The following is a 20,754-nucleotide window of genomic DNA, read 5'->3' on the forward strand; positions in this document are numbered from 1 at the left end:
GCCTACAATGCCCCAAATGTTAAGATATTATAAAGGAAGATGCCACTTTTCTATCAGTATAGCATATACATACAGCTGTTGTTTTCTAATCATCATCGTAATGCTAATGCAATCTTCATGAGAACTCTAAGATAGGTGCTATCAATTATCATCATTTTACAGAAGAAACTGAGGCCCAGAGAAGTTAAGTAATTCTCCCAGAGTCATAATAGTAAGAAACTGGGAGAACAGCGTTTGCACCCAAGTCATTCTGATGCCCACGCTCATCAAGAGATTATCGGCATCAAAAAAAAAAAAAAAAGAGATTATCGGCATCAAGAGATTCATGGTCCCACAGAAAACCTATGTTATTAACCCAATAAGCAATTTTCAAAATGACAGCTAAAATTCCTTAATTTTAACAAAACAGTCCCATCCTTAACTTGCCCTAAAGGAAACTGTTACTTTGAGGTATGCAAAGTGATCGATTTTGCCACTCTTATGTATCAAAACATTTGTGGTAATGTTAACAAGTCTCAAATATAACTTGGCATATTATTCAGCATTTTCAAAAGAAGATTAAATGAGCAAAACAGGCCAGCCCACATAACAAAATTAGATAATCACTTCCAGGGAGGCCAGAATAATACAATGAAGCTGTGGACTATACTGTATACAAAGTAGAAATGTCTTTTGAAAGGAAAAAAAAAAAAAATCAGTCATCTTAAACTCTTATTTAAATAACTGGTATGTAGAACGAAACAAGTATAATAGACCAAAGATAATAAAATAATGGAATGCATAAAGGAAAGCATTAAGCAGAAGAGAACTAATAAAGGTGGTAAAGTTGAGAAGGGAAGGAAATTATTAATCTGCAAACAAGAACAAAGCTATTTAGGTGGTAGGAAGGTACCAGTTTATACACCTAAATCACACAAGTTGAGGAATTACAGCACTCCCGATGGTTTATAATGCTGAAAGGAGGCTTCTATCACTCACCCCAACTCTCTTCTCTTGCCTTTTAACATGACTATAGAATCAACAAACATATAGGCAACCCCACTTACTTTTATTGGTACAAACTGTCTTATAAACTTGATACCATGTTCTTCCATATGTTCACCGATTTTGTTGGCCATGTCCTGGTCAAATCCTCTTAGGAGAATGGACCGTACCATAACAGTGACATCTAAACCAATGCCAGCAAGAAATCCAGCACATTCCAAAGCAACATAGGATGCTCCAACCACCAGGGTCTTACCCGGGCAATAGGGTAAAGAGAACAGATCATCACTGAAAAAAAAAAAATTTTTTTTTTTTAAAAGGAAGAAAAGAAAGAAGAGAAAAATGTTCATATTGAATAATGACCATATCAAAGTAGACCTTTTTACTTTCCTAAGAACAAGACACTTTTAAAATTAAAAACATTCAATTAGCTACACACATAATATTTGAGAAGATTTTATAAGGTCTTAGACACTCTCCTTTCTTGCCACTTAGCTGCTCTGGAAGCAGCTCGGGCTACCATGGCTGAGCACAGTAAACCATACAACTCTGACATTAGCCCAACTCCCAGTCAAACACATTTATTCTGTACTATCCAGAATAAGTCTCCACTTACGTGTTTACAATCATACATTTGCAAACCCAAACTCCCACCCTCCTCCCACCACTCAGCTCTCCCTGAGGTACAAACCCGGTGTTACTTCCCCTCACCTACAACACCAATTATCAAGCAGGGGAGAGAGGGACTTCCCTGCTGGTCCAGCGGTTAAGACTCTGCACTCCCAATGCAGGGTGACCGGGTTCGATCCCTGGTCAGGGAACTAGATCCCGCATGCTGCATCTAAAAGATCCCACATGCAGCAACTAAGACCCAGCACAGCCAAATAAATAAATATTAAAAAAAAAAAAGAGTGGGGAGAGGGGTGGGGAAAACTTTCAACATATGGGTTTTATAATATGAAAATCAGCTATAAAAAGTAAAACCTGACAGAATCTTCTAGCAGAATGAGGAAGATACAAGACATAAGAGATCATAAAAGTATTGTTGGGAGATGAGTTTTTTAAAATATGAGAAGGGAGCCCATCCAAGACAGCAATGACAAGAGTTGTCATCTGAGCTGCCCCCAATGAGGCTCAAAGGATAAACTCCTATTACAAAAAAAAAGCCTGAAAACAAGTAATTTATAACACCATCAGAAAACCAGAAAGTCCTGGGCAAAAAGCATCCAAGAAGACATACTTATCAACAATGTCTTAATGACTTCATAATTCAAAACTCCTGAACAATAATGTCACCATTATTATCACTTGATGGACAAAAATAAACCACACAGCAAAACCTTCCTGCTTGGCTCACTGATTTCAGAAGGTCCCTCTACACTGACAGTGCAACCATACAAATGGCAAAGGAGTAAGGAAAAACTAGGATCTGAGAAACCTAAATGGCCTGCTATCCTCTAATTTTTTTAGCATCTACATAAAGGTAATATGTGATTCTAGTTTTGAAAAAACAAAAACGTATCTATCAATTATTTTATAAAATGTGAATATCCATCTGGTTTTATATAGTATACACGTATAACATATACTCACACAAATATAAATTTCAAATATAAATATTGTAAGCATGTATCTATATGTTAGCAGCGATATTAACTCTTGGTGATAAGATGACCAATGTTTATAGTTCTGAATTTTAATGTTCTCTGGTTTAAAATAGTTTTTCCTTTCTCTTTTTCCTAATTCCCTGTCCCTCTGGACGAAAATGTGGTGGAAAAACTAAGTTTCAGGAAAAGGATTAAATGGGTTTGAAGAAAAAGCAAAAATCCCCTTTTCTCCCTGCAATTTGTCCTTACCTGCTGATGCAGTATTCTTTGTCACCAGGGATACCCAAATAACGTGGCCTTTCACCAGTGGCAATGAGAAATCTCTCTGCAGAATAAATCTTCTCTTTGCCTTTGTTGTTTGTTGCCTACGAAGGAACCAATATATCAATTCTTAATAATTATCCTTTAGAATTGTAAACGTTATAATTAAAAAGGCTGTTTTACCACATTGCCCAATTTGATCCTCATAAAAATTTGCTAATGCAGTAAGAAAGAGATACTAAGACTCTGAGTAGTTAAGGGATCGCTCAAAGTCCCAATGCTAGGAAGCGACAGAGCCAAGACTCAAATCCAGCTAACGTGGCCCCAAATCCAGATTACCCTTTACTACACCACAAGAGGAAGTCCCTAAGAAGTAATTGCAAAATCACCAAACTGGACGGTCTGGGTCACAGTGGCCATCATTTTTATTAGGATAATCACCTTCTCTTTTCCTCCCCCAACAAAAGCTTAAAAACACACCAAAAACAGCTATTTACACTGTCACATGGTTACCTTAATCCTATGAGGCCCAACAAACTGCCCGTATGCGTTCTCATAGGTGACCTTTTTCTCCCGCAGAGCCACACGGTAGCCCCAGTTCAGAGAGCCAATGTGATTCTGGACAGCTTCTGTCATTCTCTCCCAGTCATGTTTCACTGCACAAGAGAGTAAGACAAAATGTTTAGCCTTTCCGCTGCCACCTGGTAAATACCATTTCCCGGTAACTATTTAGTCTAAAAGGGCAAGTCCTTCATTTCAAGCACATAAACAATCTTTTCAACTATTTTTCCCTTTTAGAAAACTACCAGACAATTAAATAGTGCAGAATCTCTGGCAGTTCTTAAGACTAAAATAACCATACCCAAAGCTTTTTCTTCTTTATCTAGAAACGAATGGGAATTGTACCTTGGATTGTGAACACTGTCTGCTGGGGTAACAAGGTACTTAGGTTCTTGAGAACCTAAGATTCCTAAGATTCTGAATGTGTAACAATCTCTAAGAGATTCTGATGTAGCCAGATTTGGAGTTACCAAACTGGTTAACAGTGTCTAGACCAGGGGGCTGGCAAATTAAGGCCCCACCAGTCAAATTCAGCCAATCACCTTTTCTGTAAATAAAGCTTTACTGAAATCCAGCCACAATCATTTATTTCCATATTGTCTAGGGCTGCCTTCATGCAACAACTGCAGAGGTGAGCAGTTGTGACATAAGCCAGATGGCCCACAAAGCCTAAAATATTTACTATCTGGCCCTTTACAGAAAAAGTTTGCTGATCCCTAGCCTAGACAGAGAAGTTTAAGAGCCTGCCTCATTGCCTCCCAAGCTTCCCATCTCACCAAAGAAAGGAAGAGTCTTAAAATTCTACCATGAAATGAATCCTTTGAGCCAAGGCACTAACATAATATTGAATTTCAATGGATAAAAATCAATCCTGTCATTCATTCATTACTAACTTCAACAATGACGATGAAAAAAAAAAGATACAGGTAAAATATACTCTGGTGGAAGAAGGCAGGTTCTGGGGAAGCTGTGGTTTGGAAGGAAGGAGAAGAGAATCAACATGCATTGAAAGCCTCTGTCACAGAAATGAGCGTCTGAGTCTTAGAGTCAGGGCTAAGTAAGTGGCCAGGCAGGAAGTGATGCAATCAATTCTATGAGTACCAGTGGCCAGCCTCTGGAAGTAGGAATGACAGCACAAAAATTGGCTTGTGGCCTCCCAGAACACAGATTATAAAGATTCAATTAATAGAACCATAGAATGTCAGAACTGGAGCAAACCTTCAGAGATCAGTTCAGTTGGGGAGAAAAAAAAAGGGACCTTGGAGGCCATGTGGTCATGAGGCCAGGAGGATTACGTGCTGGGGCGTGAGGGATTCTGCAGGGAGCCTCAACCAGCCTGTCCATCCGGTGTCCGTCCACCACCACTACAAAAAGAGGAGGCAGGGGCTTCCCTGGTGGCGCAGTGGTTGAGGGTCCGCCTGCCGATGCAGAGGACATGGGTTCGTGCCCTGGTCTGGGAAGATCCCACGTGCCGCGGAGCGGCTGGGCCCGTGAGCCATGGCCACTGAGCCTGTGCGTCTGGAGCCTGTGCTCCGCAATGGGAGAGGCCACAACAGTGAGAGGCCCGCGTACCACAAAAAAAAAAAAAAAAAAAAAAAAAGAGGAGGCAGGACTCACTGTTTCCCCACCAGGAATGGAACAGAATAGTGTAACTCGCTCCCACTTGCCAATCAAGTAGCTGCAACAATTACCAACATTTTACCAATCTCATTACATATATGTCTTTTTACTAAAATATTTTAAGCAAATCCCAGACATCATTTTTGGTGGTGGCTTTGGCTGTCACTGTGAATTAGGGATGCCCAAGGGCCAGTGATGCTATCCTCCGCTACAGTTCCTTACAATTAGGAACTGTCCAGTGCAATGTGCCAATAAAGCCCCAGGGAGAAACAACAGATCAAAGGCAGGATTAATTTCTGAAACTTTACAGTGGTAGAAGTACTAAGTGGATTCTACTCTGCTAATCCTACAGGAGATACCATATTCTAAAAGAAGACATAGCTGGGACTAAATAATAGTACCAATAAATTATTTCAATGACAGAAATTCAGATTCAATGATCAGACCTAATTCAACCTTAATTCTGTTGTTAAAGCCTTCCTTTATAACTGTCAGGCCCCATCTGATTTCCAAACTCCTTAAACCCCCTTTCTCTACCAAAGTTCCTTCATCCTCTGGTACAGCAGGCAGGCACCAATCTCTAGTGTGGTTATGCTCAGGCAGAAGAAATTTAAAAACTGCAGCCTACTAGTGGTTAAGAATCCACCTGCCAGGGACTTCCCTGGTGGCACAGTGGTTGGGAGTCTGCCTGCCAGTGCAGGGGACACGGGTTCAAGCCCCTGGTCCAGGAAGATCTCACATGCCACGGAGAAACAAAGCCTGTGCGCCCCAACTACTGAGCCTGTGGCTCTAGAGCCCGAGAGCCACAGCTACTGAAGCCCGTGCACCTAGAGCCCGTGCTCCACAAGAAAGAGAAGCCACCGCAATGAGAAGCCTGCACACCACAACGAAGTGCAGCCCCCGCTCGCCGCGACTAGAGAAAGCCCGCAAGCAGCAACAAAGACCCAACGTGGCCAAAAATAAACTAATTTTTTTAAAAAAAGCTGCAGCCCACCAGTTTAGGATTCAGCACCAAGGTCCTCCACCTGCTCCTATGGTCCTGGGTCTTGCATTCCATTCTGAGAACTGAGTTTCTGTCTTATAAAATCCAAATTCCTACTTTACATCCTGCTGGTAGTAAATGGATCGTTGTTGGACTGATTACATGCCCAGAACCCCAGTTCTCTAGGGCTGCCCTGCCTTCCAGTAATGCCCCAAGTCCACCGCCTTCCTGCATTCCCAAATACCACCTGGATGCTCCCCAACCGCACTCAGCCCATCCGCTGGCATGGCCCAGCATTCCCCCTAGGCCTCCTGACTCTGCTGCTTGGTCTACCAGCTGTAATCCAATGCTGAGCCTCTGCGATGCGGATTCTAGCTGGCGAGGCAGGACCTGTATTTCACCTGGGTGTGCCCTTACGCCCACCTCAGCAACTGGGTCTTAAAGCCAACTCTCGGATGCCCCTGATCCGCCCCCCTCCTACTGTACACCCCTGGGTCCGACAATACTAATCAAACTACTAGCATCCTTACATCTTCGCCTCACCTGCTCACTTGCACCTCAAAGTCCCTGAAGGGGCACAAATTCCTTCCACTATATACACAGGGAAATAAAGGATGGGTGACCTGCCCAGGGCCACACATAAACTCATGGCAGCACAGACACACTGTATGTGAACCCTCAGGTGTGTGGTAGGAGAATACGTACATGCATCTGCAAGCCCCCAACTGCAAACCAATGACCTTGCTTTCTCTGTAATGACAATGGGATCCTAAAACTTCACAAACGCTTAATTTTTTAAAGGCACACTTAATTCCTGAGCACAAGAGAACTCAAACAGATAAATCTGAAAAAATATGAAGCCAATAAATCTTTCAGAAAGTTCCGATTCATCCAGTTTACATGACTGAGCTCACATAATTCTCTTCTCGGCACAGGCTCAGCTTGAAGCTTTTAGGAAAAGAGCAGATCACAGGCTGAGTCCTGGATATGTCACCCCCCCACCCCAACCCCATCACCAGGCAGATTCAGCTGTGCTGCCTGGTCCAGGTCCAAAGGGCCCTTCCTCCTTCACCACGCTCAGAACTATTTGCAGTGTCAGAGAGGACAGTCTTCCAAGAAAACGGGAGTGCTGTTCTTTGGTCCAGGACATGAGATTAGATGTGTTTCTTTCTGAAAAATGCAAAATAAGCCTTCATGCTTCATCTCTTGGGAACACGGACCAGCAGCCTCTAGGGGTTTCTCATTTGAAAAATACACCTCCAAGTTTCCTTCTTCCTCGAAGATCTAATGACGAAGTGATGTTTGTCTAAATCCACTGTATTCTTCACCACAAGCATTTTAGCACAAAAGGAGGGAGGCAATGACTGCTCCCCCAGTTGGTGGGCTCCCTCTCCCTTGGTGTTGGCCCCGGCAGGCACAGCAGGCCACTCCCGTGACGCCCAGCTCTGGTTCCCACAGCCAGGCCACAGCCTGCTCCTGAGGCTTAATGAGAAAAGCTGAAGATGACAGTAAGCGAACCACCAGGCTTCCATTTAGGAAGAGAGGGGATTTAAACAGTAGGCACAGCTCTTCAAACAGCTCGCGTCAAAGACTCTGGGATTGCTGCTGCTGACAAAGGCGTACAAGGGGTGGGGGGTATACAAATACAAAGTTATATATTTCTACCTTAAAATCTGGAAAGGGGGAAGAAACAAACACCAAAGAGCTAAAACTGTTAAATTAGTTGAATAAATAATTTCTGTAGGGATAGAAAAATAACATAACTTTGATTTGGTTCAAGTTTTAAAACCCCACGGAATTCAGGAGCTTCTGCTGGTTTTAATGTGCAGATCTGGACTGTGCTGGTAGTGGCTTCTTTACTGCCTCGCCTTTGTACACTTATTAGTTCCTCATCATATAATTCAGAAATAAGTTCAACATAAGTAAAGGAGTTATTATTGTTACGTGACAGCTACCTATATATTCTTTTGCTGGAAAGAAGGTCTGTCAATTCATCAAGTTATATTTTACCACCCACCTGATTACTGAATTTATTAGAATTATACTTTGTTGACCCTGTTAATAAAATTAATTCGGCACACGCCTATACTTATCTCTTAAAGATTCTAAAGACCCATTATATGTACGTTCCTACATTTCTAACCAAACTAAGTATTCTGTTCCACCTCCTTCATTTTTCATGAGTTGACAGTTTTAAAGCTAACATCCACTACTTCTACATACCAATTTGAGTACTAGACCTTATATGAATGAATAACATTTTCATGACTCTGAGTTATAGCTCTCCAGAACTGTTACTGATTGAGATTTAAGGGCCAGTGGCATTCACTATGAAGAAGACACTATATGGAAATTATTACAGCACAAATCAAAATTTGCTTGGAACAACCTTATTTTTCCCAATAAATACTAGACTTTTTCAGATTAGTATTCTTGTTACATGTCCTTCTCTTTAAGAGGGAAATAAACTGTTCAAATATACAACTTCCTGTAAGATCCACAAATGTTTCCTACAACCCATTAAACAAAGAGCCAAGAAAAGTGCTTGGCGGAGTCTGCTCCAATTTACTGACGCTCTGAATAGGGAAGAGTTACAAGAAGCAAGTCCAGGAGGAAGGGACAGAAACTAACATTCACTGAGTGGCAGGTATTTTAATCACACTGTTGAATTTAATCCTCATCACACAGGTAGTACATAGCAGAGTCAGCACTAGTGCCCAAGTCTGTCTACGCTAACAATCTACACTTTAATGGGGCAAAGGAAGGATCTTAACCCTAGGTGCTCTGGAGAAAGAAGTCTCACTGAGAATACTGGTAAAAAGAGCATGTGTGGAATGATGGGGCTGAGAGGAATCACAGATCTTATGAGAGTGGTTAGAAAATAAAATGAGTGGTTCTTAGGTTTTCCTCCCAAAGACCCAGAGGAGTATGGCCTACAGACCACATATAGAACTTGCCCCTTTTGGGGGGACCATGGTGAGGAGAGGTATGTCAAAAGCTCTGAAAGTACCTGCCCCTACAACAGCTCCTAAAACTCTGGTCCTACAAAGGAACTGCCACTGAAGCCACGAGGGCTTAAAGAACACCACTTGTGTACACTCCATCTGCTGTGAAGTCAGTAAGGCTTCAGTCTAAACCTTAGTGCTGCCAATTTCTCAGCTATGACATGGGCGCACTATCCCACCCCCTAGAGCTTCAGTCTCCTCGTCTGCCAAGTGGAACAACGGGATCTCCCTCCAGGGACAGCAGGCTTACATATGTACTGGAATAAGATGGAATGGAAAGAGAAGCCCAGAGACGCCGTCGTTGACGTCGCCAGTGCCTGCACCTCTGCTGCTGCCCGCGACCCCCTAGTCCCTCTCTCCGCCCGAGGCCCCGAGTCGGCCCTACCACCGACCCCCACCGGGTGCTGCGAGGCCCCTGGCGTTGGCAAGGCTGGGCCCGGCCCCGATGCCGCTCCGCCTCGCGCAGATCCCGACTGTCTCGAATCACGTCTCAGTGCTGTCTTCTTTCCCAGGACTGGTTTCGTGGGGGCCGTAGGCGTGCAGACTCGCCCCCTGCCGGAGCGCCCCGGCCCGGCCCCGGAGCGGCCCCTTGTAGACGTTCGAGGAGCCAGCTGAGTGCCGTCCCAGCGCCCGACCGCCCACTGTCCGGCCCGCTTCTTCCTGATGCAGACTGCAGTCCACCAGAGGCTGGACGGACCCCCGAGATTCCAGGGTATGGACTGTGAACAAGTTGGTTTTGTTTCACATGTTCATTTACAGTGCTTTTATGTTCTACCTTTCCAAAATGAAAGTATATAGCTTTTGGATTAATGGAGTGCTGATAAAAATTATGATATTAATTTCATCTTGTGCATACTTTGCTGTGTTAGGTGATTCATGGCAGGGGACGTGGAAGGATTCTGTTCCTCCATCCATGACACCAGTGTCTCTGCTGGGTTCAGAGCACTGTATGAGGAGGGACTGCTTCTTGATGTCACTCTGGTTATTGAAGATCATCAGTTCCAGGCCCATAGAGCACTCTTGGCCACCCAGAGTGATTACTTCAGAATTATGTTTACCGCAGATATGAGGGAGCGAGATCAGGACAAAATTCATTTAAAAGGCCTAACTGCTACCGGTTTCAGCCACGTCCTTCAGTTTATGTACTATGGAACTACAGAACTGAGTATGAGTACTGTTCATGAGATTCTTCAGGCTGCCATGTATGTTCAACTTACAGAAGTGGTGAAGTTGTGCTGCTCTTTTCTATTAGCAAAAATCTGCTTAGAAAACTGTGCAGAAATTATGAGACTCTTAGATGATTTCAGTGTAAACATCGAGGGAGTCAGGGAGAAGTTGGACGCCTTTCTGCTAGACAACTTCGTACCACTCATGTCCAGGCCTGACTTCCTGTCTTATCTGAGCTTTGAGAAGCTCATGTCTTACTTGGATAATGATCATCTGAGCAGGTTCCCAGAGATAGAGCTGTACGAGGCTGTGCAGTCTTGGCTGCGGCATGATGCAAGACGCTGGAGACATATCGATACCATAATTCAGAACATCAGGTTAAGACATCAGAATTTTATAGATTCTCCCGACAGCTGCGCCATGAAGTTGACCAAGCCTTGAATTACTTTCAGAACGTTCACCAGCAGCCTCTGTTGGACATGAAATCAAGCCGCATCCGCTCTGCCAAACCCCAAACTACAGTATTCCAAGGCATGATTGGACATAGAATGATTAACAGTAAAATACTTCTCTTAAAGAAACCAAGAGTCTGGTGGGAACTGGAGGGCCCACAGTACCTCTGCATCCGGACTACCTTGCTATCGTGAATAACTTCGTGTTCTTGTTGGGTGGGGAAGAACTGGGCCCAGATGGCGAATTCCATGCTTCTTCCAAAGTGTTCAGGTATGACCCAAGACAAAACTCTTGGCTCCGGATGGCAGACATGTCTGTACCACGTTCAGAATTTGCAGTTGGTGTTATTGGAAAGTTTATTTACGCTGTAGCAGGCAGAACCAGAGATGAGACTTTCTATTCAACAGAGAGATATGATATCACCAATGATAAATGGGAATTTGTGGATCCTTATCCAGTTAACAAGTATGGACATGAGGGGACAGTGCTCAATAACAAGCTGTTTATCACTGGTGGAATCACCTCATCTTCCACCTCCAAACAAGTGTGCGTGTTTCACCCCAGTAAAGAAGGGACCATAGAACAGCAGACCAGGAGAACTCAAGTAGTTACCAACTGCTGGGAGAATAAGAGCAAAATGAATTACGCTAGATGTTTTCACAAGATGATTTCTTACAACGGCAAGCTTTATGTCTTCGGTGGTGTCTGTGTGATCTTGAGGGCCTCTTTTGAGTCTCAGGGATGCCCTTCCACAGAAGTGTACAACCCAGAGACTGATCAGTGGACCATCTTGGCGTCCAGCCAATTGGTAGAAGTGGCCATGGTGTGACTGTGCTGGACAAACAGATAATGGCTCTTGGAGGCCTTTGCTACAATGGTCATTACAGCGATTCTAGTCTCACTTTTGATCCGGATGAAAACAAATGGAAGGAAGATGAGTACCCGCGGATGCCCTGCAAGCTGGATGGTTTACAAGTATGCAACCTGCATTTTCCAGAATATATACTGGACGAGGTCAGACGTTGCAACTAATGGCATCTTTCGCCCTTCAATAAAGCCAGACAAAAAATTTGTTTGAGACAAAGTAGTTAATTAAAAAACATAAAGAAGAACCTCACTAGTTTTACTATCAAAGCCATTGGTCTAATACATGAAAATGTTTTCATTCTGTTCTCACATCCTTTTTTTTCTTTTTAGTGGCCTCAAACTCATGCAATAAGTCAATTCTAAGCACTAGCTCTTGAAACTACTTCCAGAAGCAGTTTAATAGAACGATTCACTTATCTGGGAAGTTGATGTTATGCTTTAAACATTTCTTTCAAATGTCAGTGTAGGAGTCATGCATCTTCTAAGAGAAGACCTGATAAGTGCTACTGGATGTAATTTCAGTTCCTATCTCTATCTGAAATCTTTTTGAACATTTATTTCGGTGTATTGCAGTCTGTTAGACTTTTTGATTGTATTTTTAAAGTTTAAAACTCTTGACCTTTTTGCATGGCTTTTTGCTGAAAATGCAAAAATATAAATTTTCTACAAATTTAACTTTTTTATATTCAGAACACTATTTCTAAGCTGCCTTCTCTTATCTGCATTGTGTCAGTGAAAGCACAGCCATACTTGCTTACATCTTATGAATATATAAGGCACACCCCCTTTTATGCGTGGTTAGGATTCTATATTTTTAAGCTAGTGCACTTGCACACACGGTTTGCCATACTTCTTGTATTCTAGATGTAACGTCTTTTCATGTATTAACATTTTTAGGAAGTTAAAATAACTGGAGTCCTCATTTGGTATCAGAGTAGCCTATCTTCAGTCCATACTGATTCAGTAATACTCTAACTCCTTATATTCCTGAAACATGTATGGTTTTATGAAAACTAACATTTTATGTTTTATTTTCAAAAGTAAATGTTAGTGTTGCTTATCGATGTATGTCTTCTTTTTGAAAATGTTTTTCTTTGCAGTCTGTTTAATGTTACCCTGTTTTTAGTGAGAATCGGAGTGGTATATGACAAGCCCTGGCCCTGCAGCGTGCAAGCACTTGTAAAGAGAATTTAGGTAATACCAGAGTCCTAAATAAAGGCCCCTTAAAAGTAAGTGCAACTCCCATTCTTTACATTCAATAAGGCTGCTGCATCTGTTATTGAATGGAAAGTAGCAACTTGTGGAAAATTTGAGCTCAGTTTTGACTTAGAGGTAAGGAATAGAATTATAATCTTAACTGGTCATATCTACTTGTTTATTTAGTACAAAATATTTAGTGGCACTGGGGATGTAAGCCCTCAGCTTTTGTTTTATTTACTGAAAGCTACTAGCATGAAAGATAGTAACCTCAAAGTTCAGAATGGATCAAGAATAACTGTTTAAAAGCATTTATAATAAGTGTTTTAGAATTAGCCGCACCTTTCAACTCTTTAAACTCGAAGAAAAAGCATATAGTTGTCAAAATTAAGCAAGAATAACCAGGGAGTGGATCATTCAAACTGATGCCATTTTCTTCTGCGGAGACTCTATGTATGATACAGACTAGATCTACACTGGCAAAACTTGCCAGATCTTAGGATACTGGTGCAATATTGCAATGCTTTCTATATGGCTGTTGTGTAAATTTTCTAGTTTTACTTTTTTTTTTTGCTGCTGCCGCCACTGAATATAAAATGGAAGAGTGAAATCATGGAAATGTGAAGACTTGTTTCATTTTTGCAATTAAAATAGACAACTATGAAAAAAACCTGATTTTAAAACTCTACAATTGGAGGCTAGAAACAGTCAGGTACATAAGTAGTTTTTTAAAAAACGAAACATTGGGATTGGCTTTAGAAATCAACTTAATATTCTCTTGTATATGAGACTTAAATTTTTATTAAGTGGTCCTATCATTTACTTTCAGTTTCTAAAAACGAAATTCAGTATCCTGTTTCCCATGGTAATATGGGTAAAAGTCTTTTTCTACATCTTGAAAATCATTTTTAGTCATTTTACTTTTGAAAACTAGGAGTTAGATTAGCCGTTTAATTCTTTTTTTCTAATATATTAGTTGGCTTAGTGTTTTATATGTGTGCCGTCTTGCTTTAAAGAAAATAACAGTAACGTCTTCATTATTTTCCTCATTGTTGTCTTTTGCTGGAAAAGACCGAGACAGGGAACCCCATCAGGCTTTTACACTCCAGTGGTGGTTCTCTTTAATTGCTTAGATATGATTTCGTAGTCCTAGTTAAAGTAAGATCTGGGCAAACAACTGAATATTCTTGGTCTTCATTGTAAAAACACAAGGCCAAGATCAAAGTTCATGTTTTGGAAAATTTGTGAAATCTTTTAACTTGAACTAACTCTGGGTTTAGCTTCACACATACATCATGTCTGACCTGATGTCAGCTGTAATCAGTTTTGAGCTTTAAGAATAGTTGTTATTGCTTGGGTTCTGAATGTATGAGAAAACTCTTCTGTTTATATGTAGTGCTAATTTAGCTTATTTTAAATCCATGATTAACTTACATTCCCTTTTTAAATTATGGTTTAATTGCTGAAAGAGATTTATTTTTGTTATACTAAACTATGGAAAATTTTTTCATAGAATTTTTTTCAAGTTTATTTTTTGTGTGCTTCATTTGGAACCATTTTTGTTTATATACATTATATGTGCTCAAAATAGTTTTTTTTTAATTTAGTAAGATTTAAAACTATACAGTGTAATTGCTGTGATCTTTGTGTTAATTTTCACTTTACATTTTAAATGCCAGACTTTACAAAAATAGCTGATTTTTTTAATTGCATCTTAATTAGAAACGTTTGTTCTCTTCCATGTCTTTGACCTTCTAAGTTTTTATTTTAATCTGCTTAAAGAAAATCCTTGCACTACAACCTTTTCATAAAATTCAAGATTCTCACGTTGAAGGTTTTGTATAGGAAGAAATACTACTGGTTTTTAAAAAGTAAAGCTTAATTAATAGAATTATTAGCTTTTCTTCAGACAGCTTTCTCTGTGTCCTCAGTACTCTGTGTGAGTGTTACTATAATTTGTGAAATATTGACCGAGCCCTTCACTTATCTTTTCTAAAGCAGCACCTTTGGACACCTCATTCTGGGAAGCCTGCTCGAGTCATAGTAAAGGACACACATTTGTGTGGGGAGAAGTGGTAAAAATGGTTTTGTCTTAATTACATGAAACTAAGCTTTAAAATATTTTGTAACAAATTATTTGAGCTGCATTATCTAAACATGTCAAACGTTCAGTGGGACTATTTTTATATATGTATATGTGGTTGTAGGTCATGACATTTCAGTTTATAATATAAATTGTTATTTCAGTTTATAAGCTATCTCTCAGAAAAGACTAGCTCTTTTGAGAATACATAATTTAAAATTTTAGACTGAAGTAAAACAACATAGATAATAGTGTAAATTAGATATAAATGAGGGCTATATAGCAGTAAAACTGCTCGTGCCATTTTTCCTGTTTGCCTATTATACATTTTTTAATTTTTTTTTGTACTCTGAACATTTTTAGGGATCATACGTTCTATCAGATTAGAGTTGGTTTGGGGATAAATATCTTCTAAAAAGAGATTTATCTTAAAAATGAAAGTTCTGAAAAATTAGTTTATCAAGAGTTTATAAAGTCAAATATTCAATAGACATAGACTGGAATAGGTAAACTCATGGAAGTCGTTTCCTTTCAGTATACCAGTATAACTTCAATATTACACGAGTAACATTGAGAGAATGCTGTCAGCTTTGTTTGTTCCTCCTTAATGTTCTTAGATTTTCTTTTTACATCTTTGGGAACAACTACATTAAAAACCTTATTAATCAGTATATCAGTAAGGATTAGGTGTTTGCTTTCTGAAGGAATGTTCCAGTGAGGTGATCAGAGGTTATTTTCTATCTAACTTGTATATGCCCTATACCCCTTGGGCATATTTTGTCTATAGAAAAAATATTTTGACCTTTAGGTATAATTTGGGCCAGTAGCCAAATAATCCTAGGGCCGATTTAAAAATCTTAGAATAATTTAAGGTTTGCCTTTTATACCTGTTTTGGAAGTCTTTACATTTTTGTCAGGTAATTTTTCCCAAGCCGTGAATATAATCTATTCAAAACATGTTTATGCTATCCATTCTATTTTTAAATTGAAAAAAAATGTTAAAAGTGTTTATGAAGAAAAGTTTAAATTAAAATATTTTTAATCTTAAAAAAGAAAAAAGATGGAATGGAGAATAAAGAGGAAAATGAGATGATCTGACTTTAATCACGACTCCTGTCCTGCAGGACCTCGATGAATCCATAAGGCTGGCAGGAGGCTGAGGTGGGTAGTGGGGAAAGATGGCAGCTTCCTTTCTGCTACAGCTATGGTCTTTATCTCCTCTCCCCATTTTCTTCTCGCTACTATCCCAACAATCACAAAACATCTGTTCCAACTTGCCCTCAGCACAACTGTGCAGCTCCCTAAGCTGGTCCACATTCCTCCTCCTACCCTTGTTCCAAACCACCCAGGGTGTTCAGCCCACAGCAAATGTCCTCGTTTATGTTCCCCACATGCTACCTGCTCTAGAGATGCCAGGGTATTTACTATTCTTCAAATATGTACCTCGTTCCTTCACTGTCTAAATGAACTGACCTTCCCCTCCTCTGCTGGCTGTCAAGGACACAACATCTAAAAAGTCATCTCCAGTCACCTCTTAAATCATTTACCGATCCCACCTCTGGGCTCCCAGGGTACTTAGTTGGTACATCAATGATAACAAAACCTGTGTACCTACAGATTTGTGTTATTTATCTTTATAAATATTTGTGTATTTCCCCAGCACAGACTCAAGTACAAAGAACGAGCACTCGATAGTAATATAACTTCACTAGTAGGATTTCTAAAAAGTCTACTAAAAAATCTAATACATTAACTGAAGAGAGATTCTGTTGTTAACTGGGTAGTACATTGATAGTAGGCTCCCAGGAAGGCAAAGAGTGGATTAACAGCAGACTCAGTTGGGCATTCAGACACGGGAGTAAATAACTTGGGAGGTGGGGGGGAGGGTAGAGGTGAAAAACAGAGGTGGACCATCAGCAGATGAAGTGTTAAATTCACGTTCCATAGGTCAAGAGTCTGCTCAACTGCCTTTCTGTTGGGCAAGGGAAAAGGACATGGAGCATGGCAACTTAGAACCAAATAACAAAACTCTCAGTACCAGTCTCAGGCCTCCAAAGGTCACTGACAGAAAGCAGCCTTCTAAGGGTCTGAGGAAAGAGATATGACCCCAGCATAAGAAAACTTCAAGTTAAAAGCATCAACAAAGGAAGCATGACTAGGTTAGAGGAAGAGCAAAAATTTTCAAAGCATGTGTTTATACCTTTTACACATGGGTATCTAATAACTCTTAATTAAAACTCAGAAAAAGCCACAAAACAATTTACCCTAGCTGCTGGCTAGAAGATTTTCCCTCCAATGTCCCTCAGAACGAAAATCAGATAAGGGTTGGAGTCTCACTCTTCAAGGACATAGTGACCTACGTAATTAATTAGCCAGGAAGCTGTGCCAGACCTCATTTTATTCTTCTACAGATAATGTCATCTATACCTTCTAAAGTCAACAGATTCCTGTTCAACTTTTCTAGGGTTTCTATGGGAGTCTAAATATTTTTAATCCAACAAAACCCCCTTCTCAACAAACAATCCCCCCAAATACCAGCTCATGAAACAGACTTTTCTGGTGAGAGAAAAATGTAATAGCTTCAAAGGAAAGCAAATGTAGTTTGCACTTCCTTAGGAAACTCTATACAATTATGAGAATTTATTTGAAAGAATTCTGGTTTTCTATTATAAAAAGGTACTCCAAGTGCAGTATCTGTTCTTACCGTACATAATAATAGCTACAGAGCTAACACGACACAGGATAACCCCAGTGATTTTATCCATTAAAAAAGCAAACAACAGGGCTTCCCTGGTGCCGCAGTGGTTGAGAGTCCGCCTGCCGATGCAGGGGACACGGGTTCGTGCCCCGGTCCGGGAAGATCCCACATGCCATGGAGCAGCTGAGCCCGTGAGCTATGGCCGCTGAGCCTGCGCTTCCGGAGCCTGTGCTCCGCAACGGGAGAGGCCACAACAGTGAGAGGTCCACGTACCGCAAAAACAAAAACAAAAACAAAACAACAGAAACGACTTCCGGGTTACTTGTAGATGGATGGCGCATTGCAAGATCCCAGCTTGAACCCCTCAGAAGCACAAACGGAAGAGCAGCTTCCCCCACATACCTATCTCCTCGACGTTCCACCCGTAGTTTCGAGAGTCTCGGAGGGCTTGTCCTAACAAAGCTGCTTGGTGCATCAGTTTTTTAGGTATGCAACCCACATTCACACATGTTCCTCCGAGACCTGCAACAACATTGAGAAATCAGTTTATAGCCCGTATTACAATCCTCCAAAGAAAAAAGGCAACGATTATTACTAACATCACAGAGGAGATTTCCCTTCTATCCCTCTTGAGTTCTTGTGGTTGGACTAATAATAAATTTGACATAACAGATCCCCAGGAGAAAAAGAAAGAAATTTTAATTTGTGCACATGAAGGTTTCATAGAAATGGGACCTAAGAAGTAGCCAAAGCAGGCAGTTTTTATACTTTTTAGACAAAGAAACAATATATTTGTGAGAAACTGACAGGACAAAGAAACTTAGGTTTTGGGTGCCCAATTATTTAAGAACCTAAACAGAGTTTAGGCTTGGGACGAATTAAAGAGGTGACAGGTTTGTGTACAATAGGCTCCTCAGCCCCAAATTCCGTATCTTTTGTGATAAGGCTGCCTCTCTACCTCCAGATGCAGGAAGTGCACCTTTCGCATGACTTATTTCCTGCTTTCAGAGACAAAAAGGAGAGCCAGAGTGTCCCTCTTGCACTGGCCATTTCTTAAGTAACTTTAATTCAAAAGAATCAATATGCCACTGTGTGTATTTTGGGGTGGCCTGCCCCAAGCACCAGTGCTATTGTATTAAACATCATAATTTATTTGCTTAATGTAGCCAATACTTTTTATATGAGTTTATTCCTAAGTCTCGTGACATTTCTAAGTTCAGAGAGCCTTATAGACCAAACACAGCAACATTACCCTAAAATGAAAATGAGCAGATTTCCACAACTTCCACATACTTCAAAGATTCAAAGTTAATTGACTGCTGATAAAAATGTCAAAAACTGAAGCCTTACTTTGCGTACAATCTTACACTTGCCACCAGCCCTATGAGTAGAACTGATAAAGGGGTTGTTGAGCTGGGTGTGGCTGGACTGCAGTGGGCCTGGGAGCACACAGAAAGTTTGGTGTATACGAGCATCTCTACAGAGGCGGTCTATAGCCTTCGCTGATTCTCCCCAAAGGATTCATGACACCACCCCCCACCCAAAAAAAAAAAGATTTAGTGTCCCTGAGTTTAAAGAACATGGTGTTAACTTGTCTCCGTTAGGCAGGTGGGGAGGTAACCAAAATGGCATGAGTAAGACTGCAAGATGGCAGTGGACTCCACAGCGAAGGAAATCGAAGCCCTCTCAGGAGAATGCTTAGCCGAGTGTCATTATGGAATGTGAGCTCCGCAGGCCAGAGGGACTACACCCACCCAGCACCAGAACAGTGCCCGACACAGAAGTGACACCTTCACAAATATCTGATGAACGAATTAGAAATTGTGACACTGTCTTATCCAGACTTCCCGCTTCTTCTTGCCTCCTTCTAATTTGAAGCAGCTGAGTCATCTTGGTAAGACTTACCTATTTCAACATTTAACTGGAGTCCATTTTAACTTAGCACAAGTGAAAGAAGTACATGTTTGGGGTTTTTTTCTTATTTAATTTTTAATTTTAAAATTGGACTTTAGGGGCCATTTAAACCAGTGCCAGGGAAAAACCTGCTCCTACAAAGTCACTTCTAAGGTATTTTAAAAGCCTACCCCATCTAGTTCCAAGAGGGGTTGGAGTGACAAAATCCAGGACCATCACCTTCTTGTCATATTTGGCTGCCTCCTGGAAAATAAAATTATTAAAATGAGTTGGAGTGGTTAACATGATGGACTGGAAATGGGCTGTTGAAAACCCATGTTATTTTTACTAAGCTATAATGCCTAAAACATAACCAATCATTAATACCTGAGAATTTCATATACCAAAACGATTAGTGCAACTCCAAGGTAAAAGTTAAGCAATACTTAGTCAATAAGGGTAGCTTTAAAGAATATGCAGATAACAGTTGCAGAACTGTCAGAGTCAGCTGGAATCCCTAGAATCCTCTTATGTGATTCCAGCCAAACGATAATAAAGTAAGCAATAATCTGAAAAATATGTGGCCATTTCTAAGCAAGTGGTAAACAGGCAGTAAAACAGATATACTGATAGTCTACAATCCTTGATTCAACCTGTATCCAGTAAGACAATATTTTTATAAGTACTTCAAAGTTTTATCTACTTCAGTTTCTGAACAGAATACTGGAAAAGTTTTTCTTCTGAAATTGTCAGATTTCCTAAAATGTTCACGTGAAGAGCCAATGGAGAAGTTGATGATCTCTCTAAGGTTTCTGAATCTATTTTAGGGGAGTGACGACCATCACAAGTTGATTTTGCAGAGTATCCTTTATCTTTCTCAGAGAATAAGCTTTGTGTATTTGCAACTAGACCTCCAAAGCTTATTTGAAAGGACTGAGTCTACGTGTCCTTCAAAGCCACCACTGCTAGAATAAAAAAAATCTGAGATTACTCCTGAATCATTTACAGCAAAGCAATGCTTGATGCCAGACATTGGCCTGCTCCCAATTTGAACAGCTTCATTTGAATCTACCTTTACTGATTCACCACAAGCTACACCTTAGAGGAGGACAACTACCTCATCTTTTAAAACAAGGTGATAGGGAACAACGACAGGCACAAGGGCCCCTCACACATGGAAAATGTATCTCAATTCAGGGCCAGGAGCCGTACTCCTAATCTCCTGTATTTATACGTCCTGTACTCCATCACCTCCAGGCCACAGAGTTAGTGGATACACTCTTACCTCATTTCGTACACAGGGGAGGCAAAAACTTTTAGTAATTAAGCTTAAGAAATCCAACTGCTCTCCATCTTTCTATTGGGGAGGAGGCTCT

At 40.7% G+C, this 20,754-nt stretch overlaps 2 protein-coding genes across 7 annotated transcripts in view; one reads left to right on the top strand and one right to left on the bottom strand.

The window, feature by feature from the left end:
- Positions 1-20,754, bottom strand: part of TXNRD1 (thioredoxin reductase 1) — a 131,415-nt gene that overhangs the window by 28,900 nt on the left and 81,761 nt on the right. For all 6 annotated transcript variants that reach the window (XM_032646552.1, XM_032646556.1, XM_032646557.1 and 3 more), the window contains 5 exons: positions 19,570-19,642; positions 17,888-18,007; positions 3,366-3,508; positions 2,841-2,956; positions 1,047-1,272 (listed from right to left, as the gene is read on the bottom strand). In XM_032646552.1, the coding sequence (XP_032502443.1) occupies positions 1,047-1,272; positions 2,841-2,956; positions 3,366-3,508; positions 17,888-18,007; positions 19,570-19,642 (678 nt within the window). The remainder of the gene's footprint in view (positions 1-1,046; positions 1,273-2,840; positions 2,957-3,365; positions 3,509-17,887; positions 18,008-19,569; positions 19,643-20,754) is intronic.
- Positions 9,894-12,216, top strand: LOC116760955 (kelch-like protein 15). The gene is given in 4 exon segments (XM_032646551.1): positions 9,894-10,563; positions 10,566-10,799; positions 10,802-11,437; positions 11,440-12,216. Coding segments are annotated over 4 exon segments (1,770 nt in total). The 5' UTR covers positions 9,894-9,896; the 3' UTR covers positions 11,673-12,216.

Source organism: Phocoena sinus, chromosome 10, assembly GCF_008692025.1.
Source record: "Phocoena sinus isolate mPhoSin1 chromosome 10, mPhoSin1.pri, whole genome shotgun sequence".
NCBI lineage: Eukaryota > Metazoa > Chordata > Mammalia > Artiodactyla > Phocoenidae > Phocoena > Phocoena sinus.